General features: G+C 40.9%; 1 protein-coding gene across 5 annotated transcripts in view; it reads left to right on the top strand.

The window, feature by feature from the left end:
* The first annotated feature begins 1,162 nt into the window (after positions 1-1,162).
* The window catches only part of celsr1a (cadherin EGF LAG seven-pass G-type receptor 1a), a 403,243-nt gene continuing 386,342 nt past the window's right edge, over positions 1,163-18,063 (top strand). For 4 of the 5 annotated variants that reach the window (XM_068059123.1, XM_068059121.1, XM_068059120.1 and 1 more), the window contains exons 1-2: positions 1,163-2,991; positions 9,760-12,288. In XM_068059123.1, the coding sequence (XP_067915224.1) occupies positions 1,977-2,991; positions 9,760-12,288 (3,544 nt within the window). In that variant the 5' untranslated portion in view covers positions 1,163-1,976. The remainder of the gene's footprint in view (positions 2,992-9,759; positions 12,289-18,063) is intronic. The other variant, XM_068059122.1, reaches the window with a different exon arrangement.

Here is an 18,063-nt window from a genome sequence, read left to right as displayed (position 1 = left end):
ACCTTTGCTACATGAAAAAAAAAGGAAAAAAAAATAAGGAGTGGTACCGCAGAAATACTTTAAGGGCCAGGTTACCTGGCGTCGATCATCTATTCATTCACCCCTCCCCGCCTCTTTATATTCATAATTTACCAAGAGCAGCTTTGCTAATTCTCAGAGGAAGAGAAACGCAGGTAGCCTTGATCCTCTGATTTGTACTGGCGTTTGGATATGAATAACTGTTTTAGAAAGGCACCACATTAGCTTCCCCCCATTCTTGAGTTATTTTAGTTATTCAGATTCGTTTGAATTCATGTCGGAGATTCAAATAATTGTCAATAATTCTAAAATGCGGAGAGATTTACGAGGTTATACAATTCAGTTCGAATGATTTTTTGAACATCTTCCTTTATGAATTTTGTCAAAATTTTAGTAAACAAGTTAGACTTCGTAATTTTCAGTAGTAGAAATGTGTCGCAAAATATAAATATTTCAGCCCGAATCAAAATGAATCAGCCAAGTTTGTATAAGTGAAAATGAGATATGTTATCTTGAAATTGAAACAGGGATTTAAAAAAAAAGAAACGCAAAGGGAAACAAAGCCGCACATTGCATTCTTGTTAAAATCAAGCTTCCCCATAAAGGATGAATATAATTCTTGTGATCAGATTTGTACCCCATGTACTCCAAATTATGCAAAACTGGATTTTAAAAAATCAGGAACGAAAGTGAGAATTGTTCTCATTTAGAATTAACTGGACGATCTGTGTACATCTTGTAATTTCTGCCTGGGTTGGTTTGCTAACAAGTGATTTCTCGCTCCGTGCCGCTGTGGCTTCAGGTTACACAGTTTCTCTCTGTTCGTTTTTCGCTTTTGTTTCCAAATGAAACGCCCACATCGCGTCCCCTGGGATCCCTGTTTAAACTCGAGTCACCATGGCAACAACCTGCATTTCCCCGACTTTTAAGCACTCCAAGTGGATGAATCCATCGTTTTTAAAGCATACAAGCGCCCTTTTCATTTTGTCCTTTAACACTTTTTATAACTGTACCACCAAGCCCACTTGTTGAAGAATTCCCCAACAGTCGGCGAAGTGAGTCACATGGCGACTGTGTTGTCTTTTTAATCCATTTGGTGGCGGTGGAGTGATTGGCGCCGGGTGTGTGGAATCCGCTACAACTCCGTGTTTTGCTTGTTGTAAATTTGTACCTTTTTTTTTAAAAAAAGAAAAAATCCGACAGATCTGGGCAGGCGGGTCCGGAGACAGATCCCTTCGCAGAGACCTACAAACGCACCTGAGAGGCAAAGATAAAGACACCTTATTGCATCGGAGGCAGCGCCGTGGTGATCGGTCAGAGACGGGGGGGAAATAAGTGAGAGAGATAGAGACAGACAGATAGATAGAGGGGGGGATCAGGTGAGAGAGAGGAAGTGAAACAAGAGCCAGAGAGAGCGTGAGGGTGAGGAGTGAGCAGGAGGACGCCCGATGCGCTGAGATGGGAGCCGCTGGCGGCGCCTGGCTCTTTCTCTGGGCTCTCACTCACGCACAGGTCCCGCCGGAAAGCCGCAGTTGTTGTTGTGTTGCTGAAAGTTTGGAGCGGCTGGGAAACGGGAGCAGGTTTCGTGCTAATGAGAATCGGGGGCGGCGGAGCCATCTTGAAACGAAATTGGGTTTAAACTAAAACATTAAAAACAATTTAGAGTGTGGGGAGGAGGAAAAAGTAGAAACAGAGGAAAATAAAGTAGGAGGGAGAGATAAAGGAGGCAGAGAAAGAAAGGGGACATAAAGTCGAAAGGAGGGAGGGAGCGAGGGGGCAAGAAAAAAGTAAAAAGGAGGGATAGAGAGAGGGAAAGTAAGGGAGTGTGTGTGGGGGTCCAAGCTCAACATGCCAGGCTTCACCGAGACTGGCTGAATGTGCTGAGGGCAGTGGCCGTTAGCATGAGAAGTTGCTGGAGATTTTAACCAGTGGATTGTTTTAAAAAGCCACCCCGAACTATGTCGCTTCGCTGCCGGATCCTCTTCACTCTCCTCTTGCACATCCCTATAGCGGGCTGCTTCAGACTGCACCTTTCAGAGAGGAAGGACTTTGGCTCCGGGGAGCCGCCGCTGGCCAACTTGTCTCTGGGGGCGGCAGGTTGGCTGTACCGGGTGGACAAGTTGCTGACGCCTGAGTCGCTAAGGAGATGCCTGGAGCTGGGCGCCCACACTGGGGAGCTGAGGCAAAAAGGCCCGCTGGACTGTGCGCTGATGCCCTTCAACCCAGTCCCTCTCTACCTCCGTTACCGAGCGGCAAAGCCACCGGGCTTCATCACCGTGCGAGCCCGGCTCGCCGTCTACATGCACGGCCAGGACTGTTACATTAAATACAAGAGGAAAATCGGACCGCAGCCGCCAGACCCCGACCTTTCCATCAATGTGTTTCTCCCGAAGGGGCAAAGCTCCTGCCTGGCAGCCGGAGACTTGTTGCTCAATGTGTGGGATTTTGTCCCCACTCTGCTGCAGCCGCGCACCATACTCTGCACGAGTGTCAACACTTCCCGTCTTCTGCTCCTAAATTCTGGCGGGATTCTTTCGACGGCCGATCAGTGTGTGGGGAGGGGAGTCGGCCCGGTCGCCGACCTTGTCTGCACTCGGAGACATGCGACCCAGCAGCTGGAACCCTTCTGGATTCGTGTTCATGTTACCGGGGTTGGCGGTGTCGTGAGCGGGCGGGAGGCGGAGAGAATACGGACTGGGGCTTTCCGAAGGAAGAGAAGCGTCAACCGCAGCCCCCAGTTCCAGCTGCCCAGTTATCAGGTATCTGTGCCCGAGAACAAGCCGGCGGGAACCCGGGTCATCGTCCTGAGCGCCCACGATCTGGATGAAGGGGAGGCCGGGCGGCTGGACTATACCATGGAATCGCTGTTTGACAGCAGATCCAGTGACTATTTCCAGGTGGACCCTAACACTGGAGCAGTTACCACCACGCAGCCACTCGACCGGGAGACCAAGGACACCCACGTGCTTAAAAGTGAGCTTTCCAAATCTTTTTCTGTGTATGATTTTAAAAAAGTTCCTTGCAGTGTACAAAACTTGCATTCTCCATGGCGTTTTCAATCTGCCAAATCTCACTAATTAAGACTGATATTCGCCCACTTTGGTTTAAGGAGTTTTTTTTATCCCAAAACAATCTTCATCTGGAAGGGTTCATTATGGTGAGGTTTCCTTAAATTAGGCCTTGCACCATCACAGCAATTTGTATTTAAAAAGCACATTTAATGAAGTAAAATGCCCCGAAGGTGCTTCATAGCATTATTGATCATTATTTGACACTGGGCTACAGAAGGAGACATTTGATCAGATGATCAAAAGCTTAGTTAAAGAGGTAGGTTTTAAGGTGGGTCTTTAAGGAGGAAAAAGAGATGGAGTGCTTTGGGAAGGGAATTCTAGAGCTTAGAGCATTGGCAGCTGAAGGCACAGCCTCCAGTGGTGGAGCGATTTAAATCTGGGTACTCAAGACCAGAATTGAAAGAGTGCTGATATTTCTGAGAGTTGGAGGGCTGGAGGAAATTACAGAGATAAGGAAGGGTGAAGCCAGTGAAAAATTTTAAAACAAGGTTTTGAGTTTTAAATTTAAGGCATTGACTCCCAGTTAACCAGTGTAGGTCAGTGAGCACAGAGGTGATAGGTGATTAGTACTTGGTCTGAATTAGGGCACGGGCAGCTGAATTTTGATTGATGTCAAGTTTATGGAGGTTTGAAAATGGGAGGCCAGCAGGGCTATTTTGGAATAGTCAAACCCAGAGGTAACAAAAGCATGAAGGTTTCAGCAGCAAATGTGCTACCTGCAGTTTAAACTATTCAGTACCACACACTGACTTTTGATTCACAGGTTCTTCTTGCATATTAACATTAGTCAAATGTAAATCATCACAGTTCAGGCAACAGGGCAATACAAAGTTGAGAGTCTGACTTCCATTAGTTTTTTTTCCCCTGCTAATCATTTTTCTTCCTACCATGAGAGTAGTGAGTCATACTGGGATACAATTCCACATACATCAGCCTTCTCCCTCCCTAAGTATCTTGCAGAAGTGATCAAACGTCTTGTGTAAACCTATGCAGTGAGTGCTGGTAGGCTGTTTCACATAAGAACCATTCAAGGTTTTTTTCTGGTCCAAATTCAGTCATGGAGTGGAACTAAAGTGACACTCTGCACCAACTTGGTTTCTTGTGCAGAAATTGTGTTTTTCACGCAAGGAGTTTAACATTAATTTTGCCATTTAGAAATATCATTAATCATGCCACCAGAATTCTAAGCTTAATATTTACTGTTAGAAGGATTTTAGCATCTGGAGTGATGGTCATGGTGGGATTGCAAAGCTTTAGAGTACAATATGACTTGCAGGAATGAAAACGACAACAACTTTTCAGCTTTCAAGATCAGGATCATCTCTTTACATTAACTAGAGAAACTGGGGTTGTTCTCCTTAGAGCAGAAAAGGTTAAGAGGAATAAAAGCAAAATTCCGAAGAAGGGTCACTGACCTGAAACGTTAACTCTGCTTCTCTTTCCACAGATGCTGCCAGACCTGCTGAGTGAATCCAGCATTTCTTGTTTTTGTTAAAGGTTAAGAGGAGATGTTCAAAATCATGAAGGGTTTTGATAGAGGATAAGGGTAAACTGCTTCCATTGGCGTAAGGTAACTGAAGGAGACAGATTGAAGGTCCCCAGTGAGCTGCATTGAAGACAATGTTCCCTAGTACATAATCTCACAGCTATAGATTTCCATTGGGCAGCAAATATGCTTCAGTGTAATAGATTTTTCTCCCCTCATCCAGGAAGCAGTCATCAAGCTGATTTCACCACAGATGTATTAAAGTGTAACAGTATTGCCTGTCCTTTTAAATATATGAAACTAACCTGCATTGTGTGTCTCAAGTACATAGAAACTCCTGTGCTTGGCAAAATTGCAGAAGTGATAGTTCATTGACAAAGGCAGAACATAATCAATATTCCAGATTACTGTGTGTATCATAACATGCAACATAGAAGGAGACTCATGAGTGAGTTTGTTACAAAGTTGAATGAATTTTAGAATATAGCAGAAGCATTCAGAATTTAGTGTAAACATCACAGAAAAAGACACATTGTTTATTTTAACATTTGTTATTTTAGCTATCTTTCTTGCACTTGAAATATCACAATTGTTTAATGACTGAGTAGAGAATGAGCTTGCAATGTCTTCATCGCTATGGGTGGTGTTTCATACCATATAATTTTATAAATTGCAGATAATCCAGAAATCCTCACACATTGCAATATGCATGTTTTGCACCATACAGCTCTATCCTTCCACCAACTATTTCCTCCCTTTTCAATTCAGACATGTTATTTTAGATGCAATATTGCACCTTTTGAAATAAAAACAAGAAATGCTGGAAACGCTCAGCAGGTCTGGCAGCATCTGTGGAGAGAGAAACAGAGTTAATGTTTCAGGTCAGTGACCCTTCTTCAGAACTGGCAAATATTAGAAATGTGAAAGGTTATAAGCAAATAAAGTGGGGGTGGGGCAAGAGATAACAAAAGAGAAGGTATTGATAGGACAAGGTCACAGAGTAGCTGACCAGAAGGTCATGGAGCAAAGGCAAACAATATGTTAATGGTGTGTTGAAAGACAAAGCATTCGTACAGATAGTGTTAACGGACTGAAAATTGAACAGCCGCAAGTACAAACATGGAAAAAAAAAGCGGGTAAGCAAAATGAACAAACTAAGATGAAATAAAATAAACACACAAAAAAAAATAACTAAAAATAAAAGTAAAATGGGGGGGCCCATCATGCTCTGAAATTATTGAACTCATTGTTCAGTCCGGTGTGCCTAATCGGTAAATGAGATGCTGTTCCTCGAGCTTGCGTTGATGTTCACTGGAACACTGCAGCAATCCCAGGACCGAGATGAGAGTAGGGGGGAGTGTTGAAATGGCAAGCAACCGGAAGCTCAGGGTCCTGCTTGCGGACTGAGCGGAGATGTTCCGCAAAGCGGTCACCCAGTCTGCGTTGGTCTCCCCAATGTAGAGGAGACCGCATTGTGAGCAGCGAATACAGTATACTACATTGCAAGAAGTACAAGTAAATTGCAGCTTCACCTGAAAGGAGTGTTTGGGGCCTGGGATTAGTGAGGAGAGAGGAGGTAAATGGGAAGGCACCTCCTGCGATTGCAGGGGAAGGTGCCATGGGACGGGGACGAGCTGGTGGGGGTAATGGAGAGGTGGACCAGGGTGTCGTGGAGGGAATGATCCCTTCGGAATGCTGACAGGGAAGGGAGGGGAAGATGCTTTTGGTAGTGGCATCATGCTGGAGGTGGCGGAAATGGCGGAGGATGATCCTTTAGATATGGAGGCTGATGGGGTGGAAAGTGGGGACAAGGGGGGCCCTGTCGCGGTTCTGGGAGGGAGGGGAAGGGGTGAGGGTAGAGGTGCGGGAAATGGGCTGAACACGGTTGAGGGCCCTGTCAACAACAGTGGGGGGGAATCCTCAGTTGAGGAATAAGGAAGACATATCAGAAGTGCTGTCATGGAAGGTAGCATCATCAGAACAGATGCGTCGAAGACGGAGAAACTGGGAGAATGGAATAGAGTCCTTACAGGAGACAGGGTGTGAAGAAGTGTAGTCGAGGTAGCTGTGGGAGTTGGTGGGCTTATAATGGGTAATCAGTTTGCTTACCCACTGTTTTCTCTCATGTTTGTACTTGCCTTTGCTCCATGACCTTCTGGTCAGCTATTCTGTGACCTTGGCCTAGCTGCACCTTCTCCTTTGTTATCTCTTGCCCCACCCCTGCTTTACTTGCTTATAACCTTTCACATTTCTAATATTTGCCAGTTCTGAAGAAGGGTCACTGACCTGAAATGTTAACTCTGCTTCTCTCTCCACAGATGCTGCCAGACCTGCTGAATATTTCCAGCATTTCTTGTTTTTATTTCAGATTTCCAGCATCCGCAGTATTTTGCTTTTATTGCAACTTTTGATTTTTTTTTTAATGCCAGGTTAGAAATTCTAAAAGACATGTCTTGCAGAAGTCTTCTAAAATTGTGAAACCAAGATGAAAAGTGAAGGGAATGTGAAAGAAATCTAGGGATAGTGGTAGAGGATATCAAAATTGAGTTTTAAAAGATTACGAGAACAAGAAAAGACTGAGGCAAATAACAAGGCTAGTTTTGAGGTCCTGAGTTTGAGTAGCAGACTGCTAGGAGTATTGATTTCACAACAGTGAGTGAGGATACAACGAGGAGGAAGAGCATACAGATCAATATATTTGCTCTGGAAGAAAAGTCACAGGAGTACTGATCATACTAGTGTCATGAAAATAAAGAGAACCAAGAATGGCTTGAATGCTATTGAACAGAAAATTTTGATAGTTTGACTTCTCATATGTCACTTGGGTAGGTGCACATGTACACATTAATGCTGAAACTTACAAAGGTCTGGGTTGAATGCTACTGATAATTTTAATTTAAAAAAACTTAGTGAGTGCAGGATTTCCCATTAGAACTTGTGCTTTTTTTTAAGATTCGTCACAGGCGGGATTTCACCCCAAATGTTTGTGCAGTGGTCAGAATAATTGATGTAAAAGCTGTGGCCATAGGTAGTTTTGCAAACTAGTGAGCAAGCAGAGATGCCACTTTTTAGCAATTCTTTGTTGGAGTTTATTTGAAGAATATGTTAAATATCACTTGACTACTGAATCCCGGAAGTAGTGGAGTAGTTGATTTTAGCTAATTACAATTGTTTTTGGTTCATTTAGAGAGCTCAATGTTATTTTTCATGCACTGACTAAGAAGGTGTACTGGCAGGTTGACATTCCAGACCCAGGCCTCTGAAACTGCTGCTTTGAAAACATTCAGCAGTAAAGGTTAAACTGAGGAGAAGCAGACACCAAATATATTAAATCAATATTAAATATTTATTATATCAACCCTGAGGATCTCTCTTTAAACCCAAGCTGTTTGTTTATTTTTTGTATCATATTATCACTTTCTACATAACTTGTACAGTTGTTCCAGGGAATGGACACGTGCACTCACTTCCTCACTCTAATTCACCTCCGAGGTAAATAGATAATTATTTAAATTTGTGATTATTGAACTTTTGGATTTAAAATTGTGTTTTTATATTTTTTTACTTTTCAGTTACTGTCACTGTAGCCTGCAGCCAACTATCTATGCTTGCATGCAGTTATTACATGTAGTTTTGAAACAATGTGTGCTTCTCTGTATGGCCTATTCTCATATGTGTTTGGTATCCACTAAATTGCAGCAATTACCATTAGCACAAAAGAAAAATCATTACCAGGTCCTTTTGTAGCTCAACACTGACCTTATGCCAATAATTCCTCAGACGTACAGGAATGTGTTGTGCAAAGTCTTAGGCAGTTTTTAAACCCTCACACAGAATGAATTAGGTTTTATTTTCATTATGTAAATGTTTTGATAAGTAACTGGCAACAGATAGCATTTGCATAAAGTCTTTTAACATAGCAGAATGTTGTGGGGGTAGGGGTGGAATTGTACACTGAGCAAAGGGAGTGAGAAATGCTGGGAAGAAAATTGCATGTGTAGCAGAAGAGGTAAGTTTTGAGGAGATGATTGTTGATGGAAAGAGAGATAGTAAGGCAATAGATTTTCAGCGGGCAATTTAACAGTGAATGGTGTGGTCATTTCTTTATGGTTCTGAGACTGAGCTATGTAAAGGCATGCACCATTTGGAATAAATATTTATACTAACAACTTAAACCTCAATACAGATGTTGCTGTGGTACAGGTAATCGGAGTTCCATCTCGCCATGTCACAGAATTATAGGACATCATGGGTTTATACCTGGAATTTCCCAATGTATAAAAAAGAAAGATTTGCATTTATTTAGCACTTTATTCTATCTGAGAAATGTCTAAATGCATTTCAGTTGAATTCTTCCTGAAGTGCAATAACTTGTTATCTAAGCATTAGGGGCAGCCAATTTGCACATTGCTAAATCTTGCAAACAGTAATGATTGACTTTTTCTTGTTTCTTTTTGAACGGGAGGGAGTTGGTCAGCACAGTTGGGGACAGCCTGCTCATGTTTAAAAAGTGGTTTACCCTGATCAGGCAGATGGTACCTTGATTTAACATCTCTGAAAGAATGCATTTTGGCAATGCAGTGCTCCTTTGGAACTGGAGTCTTATTCTTGATCATGTACCTTAAATCCTGGAGAGGGTTTGAACCTACAACCTTTTGTATCAGAGGCAGTACTGCTACAAACTGGCAGTTAGTAATCTGTGCTGTAGTAAGCAGACTTGAAAAGTTTGCTTACAGGGAGGAAAATTGGAGGGAGAGATTTCTGGTGCACTGTCCATCAGAAATGCAGTGAGCTGCATCGGCAGAGACATGGAAGTAAGTCATTGCCTGCCACCTTGCCTAGAGAGGAGATGAAGCTTGTATATAGAGCAGAAAGTGCTTCTGTATTGTGAAACTGCCTATTCATCTATTAATGAAGACAAAAGTATTTGATTTGACTTCAACTTATTTAGTATTGATTAGTTCCCCAATGCCACTGTGATTAAATGCAGTGTGTGGTGTGGTACTGAGCCACTCAGATGAGAAAGGTACTACATTTGATTCCTGGTCTTTGCTTAGTTGACTGACCTATCATTGACACTTATAGAACTGCATTGTAGCATGATTCACTGCTGAGTTGAAGAGTTTACTATTTTGCAGCATGTTCTTGATTTGTTTTGAACACTTTTTTTCCTTCCTTTTTAAGTTACTGCATACGACAATGGAACACCACATCAAACGGCTACTGCCATCCTCACTGTGACTGTCAGCGACACTAATGACCATGTCCCGCTCTTTGAACTCTCCGAGTATAGGGAGGTCATTAGGGAGAATGTGGAAGTGGGCTATGAGGTGCTGACCATTCGAGCAACTGATAGTGATGCACCTTCAAATGCCAACATGCTGTACCGTATTGTCAACAATAAAGGAAATAACTCTGCCTTTGAGATTGACACCAGATCTGGGATTGTAAGGACCAGAGGGGTCATAGATCGGGAAGTTGTGGCTGAATACCACTTAATAGTGGAGGCCAATGATCAAGGGAGAGATCCTGGTCCTCTAAGTGCCACAGCAACTGTTTACATAACAGTGGAGGATGAGAATGACAATTCCCCACAATTCACTGAGAAGCGGTACGTTATCCAAGTGCCTGAAAATGTTCCTGTGAACACCAAAATCCTGCAGGTCAAAGCTACTGATCGAGATAAAGGGAACAATGCTGTAATTCACTATAGCATAGTGAGTGGAAATATCAGAGGTCAGTTCTACATAGATTCTTTAAATGGAAATATTGATATTATCAACCCATTGGATTATGAGACAACCAGAGAATACACACTTAGAATTAAAGCCCAGGATGGTGGAAGGCCACCTTTGATCAATAGTACTGGTTTAGTCATGATACAAGTGATTGATATGAATGACAATGCCCCAATATTTGTAAGCACACCTTTTCAGGCCACAGTGTTGGAGAATGTGGCTATTGGGTATTCAGTCATTCACATCCAGGCTATTGATGCTGACGCTGGGGACAATGCTCGTTTGGAATACAGACTGGTAGACACACCTCCAGACTTTCCACTTGTTATAAGTAACAATACAGGTTGGATTACAGTTGCTACGGAATTGGATAGAGAGATGACTGATTTTTATGCTTTTGGCGTAGAAGCTAGAGATAACGGGATCCCATCCATGACTTCCTCAGCTGCGATCAGCATCACTGTGTTGGATGTGAACGACAACAATCCTACCTTTACTGAGAGGGTTTATTATCTAAGGTTGAATGAAGACGCACCTGTGGGTAGCAGTGTGTTGACTGTCACAGCGATTGATAGGGATGTTAATAGTGTGGTTACATATCAGATATCAAGTGGCAACACAAGAAATCGATTTTCAATAACCAGCCAGAGCGGTGGTGGGCTAATCACTTTAGCTTTGCCCCTAGATTACAAGCAGGAAAGGCAGTATGTTCTTACGGTTACTGCATCTGATGGAACTCGGTTGGACACTGTTCAGGTCTGTATCAATGTCACTGATGCCAACACGCATAGACCAGTATTCCAGAGCTCTCATTATACAGTCAGCATCAATGAGGACAAGCCAGTTGGCACAACAGTGGTAGTTATCAGTGCATCTGATGAAGATACAGGGGAGAATGCCAGGATAACCTATATCATGGAAGACAATATTCCCCAGTTTAAAATTAACCCTGACTCTGGAACCATAATCACGCAGATGGAGCTAGACTATGAAGACCAACCATCATACACGTTGGCAATAACAGCACGAGACAATGGAATTCCACAGAAATCTGATACCACAAATGTTGAAATCCTGGTTAATGATGCTAATGATAACAACCCCCAATTTGTGCGAGATTTGTACCAGGGCACAGTGTATGAGGACATTCCTTTGTCTACTAGCGTATTGCAGATTTCGGCCACTGATCGGGATTCAGGACTCAATGGAAGAGTGTTTTACACCTTCCATGGTGGCGATGATGGAGATGGGGATTTCTACATAGAGCCCTCATCGGGGATTATTCGAACCAGGAGGAAGTTAGATAGAGAAAATGTACCAGTTTATAACTTGAGAGTCTTTGCTGTCGATAAAGGTAATCCACCACTTAAGGCAGCTGTGAATGTCCAGATCACTGTGCTTGATGTAAATGACAATGCTCCTGCTTTTCAAAAGGATGAGTTTGATATTTATGTTGAAGAAAACAGTCCTGTCGGCTCATCAGTGGCCAGGATCACAGCAACAGATCCTGATGAGGGAACAAATGCACAAATCATGTACCAAATTGTGGAAGGTAACATTCCTGAGGTTTTCCAGTTGGATATGTTTACTGGGGATCTCATTGCCCTCACAGATTTGGATTATGAAACCAAAACTGAATATGTCATTGTGGTCCAGGCCACTTCAGCACCTCTGGTAAATCGTGCCACAATCCATATTCGACTTGTGGATAAAAATGACAATGCTCCAGTGCTTAGGAATTTTGAGATAATTTTTAACAACTATGTTACCAACAAATCAAACAGTTTTCCTTCTGGTGTAATAGGGAAGATTCCAGCCTATGACCCAGATGTATCAGATAGTCTTTTTTACACCTTTGTAGAGGGCAATGAGCTTAACCTTTTGATTTTGGACCAAAACACTGGACACCTTAAATTGAGCCAGGACTTGGACAATAATAGGCCTTTGGAAGCAAACTTGAAGATCACTGTCACAGGTAAGATGGCAAAGCTCCTCTCTTAAATGGTTCATTGTATCGTGAAAACTTTGGAGCACTTGACAGGAAGTAAATAACTGACGTTAAAATGGTTACTACATTTTTGAAGAGATGGGCAAACTTTAGAAATATGATATTGATGTAGCTTTGCTCTCAGTTATCTTTTAACTGTTGCTGTACTTTAATACAACTTTGTAAGATAAACAGCATTCTGTAATTTTATATTTCAGTAGTGTTTGAAGTGGTGGTTCAAGCATTTGAGTTTGTTATGTTGGAATGTAGAAACTTCAAGATGTAGAGAATGTAAAAGGGAAAAATAGTTATTTTAGTCAGACCGTTTATTGATATTTCTCTAAGCTTAGGTTTCATAATTTATTTGGAATATTTTTGCATTTTGAAGTACTCTTTCTTGGCAAGTCTGTTTTTGAAGATTATTGTGATCGAAGGTAAAGATTTCAAGGCCTAATGTTTGAATTTAAAGTTAAATGTGATTTATTTGACAACGCAATCAAAGTCATTTCCATTGGGTTGGCAATTTTTGAAACAACATCACTGAACAAAGTGTTATTCGTGTGTGTATATCTGTGCTTTTGCAGTATAATGTGATCATTGGTTAACCAATCATTAACTTTTGTGTTTGGTGCCTCTCCATTATAAAGTTTTTTTAAATCTGTTTTTCAATTGGATTTTGAGTAGTTATTCTGAGGAAGCAATGCTTGTTTTCAGTTTTGACACACAGCCAATTGATCTCTTTAAGAATTAGATATTTGTATGGATATTTCATGCTGGTTGATTCAAGTTTATACATTTCTTTCATAATGACTGGTTGCCTTTGGGGTGAGTGCGTGTGCAGTATTAGTGGTCTCCTACCTTATGGAAATTTGACCTACACGATTTTATATCATGGTATGTTGAAACTGCTGTCATTAGTAACATTCTGCAGGGGGTTAAAAATGTCTGTCCTTTATCATTCTCTGTACATCTGCCTTCTCTCTTGTTTTGAGTTTTGAAAATACAGTGAAACAAATATGTGACAGTTCAACCGTGGAGATAAATCCTGACTAAATGTATTCTATCACTGGCATAATTTTTCGAGGAATCCTACCAATGGACTGGATATCTTAAAATCCTGAAACTAGGAGTCTAATCTTTCTTTGAATTGACTGCTATTAGTAATGATTTCTAAACAATGTCTTGCTGGTGGTTCAGCTCATGTAACAGGAAACATTCCAGTTATAGGGCTTAAAGCCTCTACCTTTTAATCAGCGAAGTGCTGTTTACATAGTTTCCCATAATTTAAGGCAGAAGAGTGCCATCTGAGTAAGTATAAAAAATAGAAGGGGGAAACTCCTCTTGACACTGTGTGTAGCAAAATCATAAACAGGCTCTTTGTGAATGCACATTTATAATGTCACTGCACATAGTATTCAGTGCAGTTCTTCCCGCAAGGTTGAGAAGTGGCCATTTTAATATGTACTTGGCCACACCAAAGCATTTTTTGGAATGGAGATTTCTTTGATGACTTGTCCTACTGTGAATCAAATCTCAGTGGCTGGAATTTTAATTGTTAGTGGAAAATGAAGCAGTGACGTCCATTTTGATTAACAGTAATGGCAGTTCCACTTGAGAATAAATGCTTTTAGTTTTGGTTAATTATTTTCCTCCTGGATCTTTTGTCTTACTTGCAGTTCACAGTTGATTACTTCACTGCATCTTTCTTGGGAGTAGGCAGTATATTTAGTTCAAATTTGAAATTTTTCTGAAAAACTATGATGCCCTTTCATTTCTTTTGGAGGGTGTTTAAAAAGAATGGCTTGCTTTTTTGCAGCACATAGCGTATCAGCAGAACATCCTAGAATGTCTAACAGCCAAGTATAGCACCTACAATGTAGAAAGTGGGGCAGCCAATTTATGCACAGCCATTTCACATGCAGGAAATAAAATAACTGGTTAACGAATCATTTTACTTCTGGTGATGCTGGTTGAGGCCCAGGAAAAAGCCCCTGTTCTTCTATGAGTAGTGCCATTGGATCTCCTATATGTGAATCTGAGCAGGCAGATTTCTTATCGGTTTAACATCTCGCCTGAAAAATGAAATTTTAAGTTGGAGGATGGTAACCAATGAAGAAGTGCAGGAAAAATTAACCGAAAATCACTAAGCGAGTGAGAAATGGATCCATGACAAAGCGCCAATATAGTCTATTGAGTGGGCAAACAAAACCAATAAGGGAATGTAACTTCAGTGTGTTATGTAAGGAAAACCAAAATGAGAGACAGTGGGATTTCTTTTTTTCTGATTGCTTAAAGTGTCAACTCTTTAGAATGTGGTCTAAAATTTTAGTGGAATCTCTGCCAGGGAACAAATGCCTTCAGTGCTATTTCTGTTCTGCCAGGTTTGCTTTAAGTTATAATAAAGGTTACCATTATCAGATTTTTGTCCTGGAGTTGAATTATGAGCGTTGATTGTTTATTTGTTAGTGGTATTGGAGAGTGAAGCAATGACGTCCATTTTGATTAACAGTAACGGCAATTCCACTTGAGAATAAATGCTTTTAGTTTTGGTTAATTATTTTCCTCCTGGATCTTTTGTCTTACTTACAGTTCACAACCTAACAGCCTGGCTGGGAGCTGTTAAAATTCTTTCTGTAAGTGTATGTTAGATTGAAACCCATGATTAGAGCAAGTGATGTCACTCATAAACTGGCATTTTCAGTTCTGAGTTGTCAGAATTGTGGCACTATGGCAGTAAATTGCACTGCATCTGATAAACGGAGATTTGTAAGACTTATTGTAGATGTCACGCTGTGCCAGATCGCTTAGCATCCTTATGACTGAGAAAGAAATGGACTAAAACCCCTGTGTGTTTTGATGATGACCGTAACAGACAATTATTGGGGGAGTTTTGCTTTGTCTATATAAATTACTAACGGGGCTGGAAATTGAAGGCTTTTCGTTTGTATATTTATGATTGAAATTGTTATTTTTGGATATAACCGATTGATACACATTGTATTAATACAGAGGTACATATATTTAGAATATGTGGTGTAATAAGCATTGTACCTTGTGGATGTCATTGAACTTCCCTGAGTCGCTTGGGTAATAGATGACCCAGTGAGTGTCAACAATTGTTGTGTGCTGCTGTGCTGACTAGTGAGTCATTACCTGGCTGGCAGGTTTTGATTGCATTGTTAGAGTTTTGACAGTGACCTTATTTGGATGCAGTGGAATGTGCTTTAGATGCTTGGTGAATGACTTATGGAAGAGGTGTTGCTGATGTGCTGGCCAGCTGTTCATGGTGGTCCAGCTGTTCATAGTGGTCCAAAAATGGGTTCCAAGTCTGGGGAGAATATGATTCCCTCAAAGTGGGGAAGTTTTCTTTGACATCACATCTTTAACTGTGTAGATTCATTTACTAAATGTTTCTGGTGGTGACTACATAAGTTGGCTATTGGCTGCTCTGTGGGGTGGTTGGATAATGTTTCTTTCTGTGACTGGATTCCAGTCTTGGCTGAATTGTGCAAGGAAGTATTCAATGTAGATAGTTCTGAAGAGGAAATGACCTGCATTGATCAATATTACTTCCTAGCAGCTGGTTCTAGAGCTGCATTGGTAGAGTCCTCGATTATGTGTTGTCCTCCTTCTTTGCTTCTTATTAGAACAGGGAGAAAACAAAAAATAAATGTGGGCTAGGTAGATTGTGAAGCAGGGTAACATTCAGACTGTGGTCAGCTTTCAGTCTTGCCATTATCTTTGATGCACTGTTTAACAGAAAAGTTCCTGATAGCATCCAGCCTTTTTCTAAAATCCTACTGGAACACCTGTCCTTATTTCCAGCATCTGTTTTTCTTTCCTTAAGTGTAGCTGTTAGTGTCTGGTTTCTTTCATGACATCCTTCTCCAGTCCATTTCAGATTCCAGCTCTTGATGAAGGTTAGCATTTAGAGACAAAATCATCAATACAGTTTTTTAAACTGTATCAATTACTCATGAAGCTTCTGTAGTGAAATACCAGAGATAACTTCTGACATTCCAACAGCTGTTTAAAAGGACAGCTGGGAGTAACAGTACACTCAAAGCATAGATAGCATTTTGGCCGTGACAAGGAGAGCATTCAGCTGTCACTCATAGTGTAGGAAATGTCAGAGGGCAAGAGCAGTGTTGGGAAGAGAGCTCGTTGCTCTTGTTAACATTAAAAGTGACTGTTCCCAAACCTTGAAGTCTTTTTGTCTTGATATAGTAGCTGCAAAATTAGAACATTTTCTATTGCTAAAGTTTACAGATTTCAGTGTGATTTAAGTAAACATTAGAAATAGAAGACATTACCAGAAATGTCTGGTAATTGGCTTTCTAAAATGTAAACTTTTGCAGATCAGTGGGTATGGTGGGGTGTCTGTTATATTGACAGTAAGAGAAATGCCTTTTTTTTTACCATTGGTCACTTTTCTTTGTAATCCCTTTATTGAAGTTATTCCCTTGTGTTTGGTTATGTTTCTATGGACGCTGCCAGCTGTACAATGCCTTTCTTCCCCTTCCTAACATGAGGATCAGTTGCCATGTCCCTGTCACCTTTCCAGCTAATATCAGACCAGAGAACTTCATAGTCCATATACCTGTACCATATCGTGTGTGATTGAGCAGTGAATTACAATAAAGCACAAAGTTCCCAGGCTTGATCACTGATCTGACCAAATAAGACTGATGTTGGGGACGTCACAGTTTACACTCAATGTTTGGATTCCGCGCCCAGCTTTTTGAGGATTCAATTACTTGTGTTGTTTGCCAGAAATTTAATATGATTTTAAATGGTTGAAATTTTAACAATACATTTCAAGTTTCAAATGCATCGGAGTCTGCATTAGGTTGTGCGAGGGGTGGACTTTCTATTTCCAGTGGTGGTGTATGTTTAATTGGAGTAGAGTTAAAATTCAAGAACATTTTAATTTTAAGCAATGGATTATGTACTTTGTAGTCTCCTTTACTCGTACCTTTTTAATGAGAAATATTTTTAATTGCTGATTTAAAGGAAAATATAAGAACCACCCCCAGAAAATAAAAGGCAGTGAACACCAACACTACATCTATACAGTGTGTTATCATCATCTCAGGATGCACTGAAGTGCTTCACTTCCAGTGAATAACTTTGAAGTGTAATCACTGTTGTAATGTTGTCAAATGTGGCTACCAATTTGCACATCGCATGATCCCACGAATAACAAATTAACAAATGACCACATAATCTCATTTAGTGGGTGTTGGTTGAGGGAAGAATATTGACCAGAACACCAAGAGATCTATTATGTTCACCTGAGCAAGCAGACCGTTTTAACACTTCATCCAAAGATATGTTTCTCAGTCCATAGTAGAACTAGTATCCCCACTCCTTTGATTCAGAGGCAAACATGGTATCAAGCTGACACTTGATGGAATGATCCTTTTGCTTTTATCTGTAGTATGAATGAAAATGTTGTACATCACAATTAGTTCTTCTGTGTTTAACTTTGCATAGATAATTTTAAATATCTACGGAAGCTGTACTAGTTACACAAAGATTGGCTGCTTCATTGTTCTCAGAAGATTTTGTTTAAAGGTTTGAATGAGGGGCTAAAAGGATTAACTTTTTATAATAGCAACCCTACAGCCACCAAGACACTAACCCCTTGTTGAGCCCAACTACAAGGTCAAATGTTAAATGCTGAGACCAAGATCTGGAAAGATACTTCTGCACTTTGTGATGAAACAATTATAGGTCAGGCTGGCTTGAATTAAATGTGCA

This window comes from Heterodontus francisci, chromosome 27, assembly GCF_036365525.1.
Source record: "Heterodontus francisci isolate sHetFra1 chromosome 27, sHetFra1.hap1, whole genome shotgun sequence".
In the NCBI taxonomy this organism is placed as follows: domain Eukaryota; kingdom Metazoa; phylum Chordata; class Chondrichthyes; order Heterodontiformes; family Heterodontidae; genus Heterodontus; species Heterodontus francisci.
Note: the sequence above shows the minus strand (reverse complement) of the source record. Positions and strands in the feature narration are given on the sequence as shown.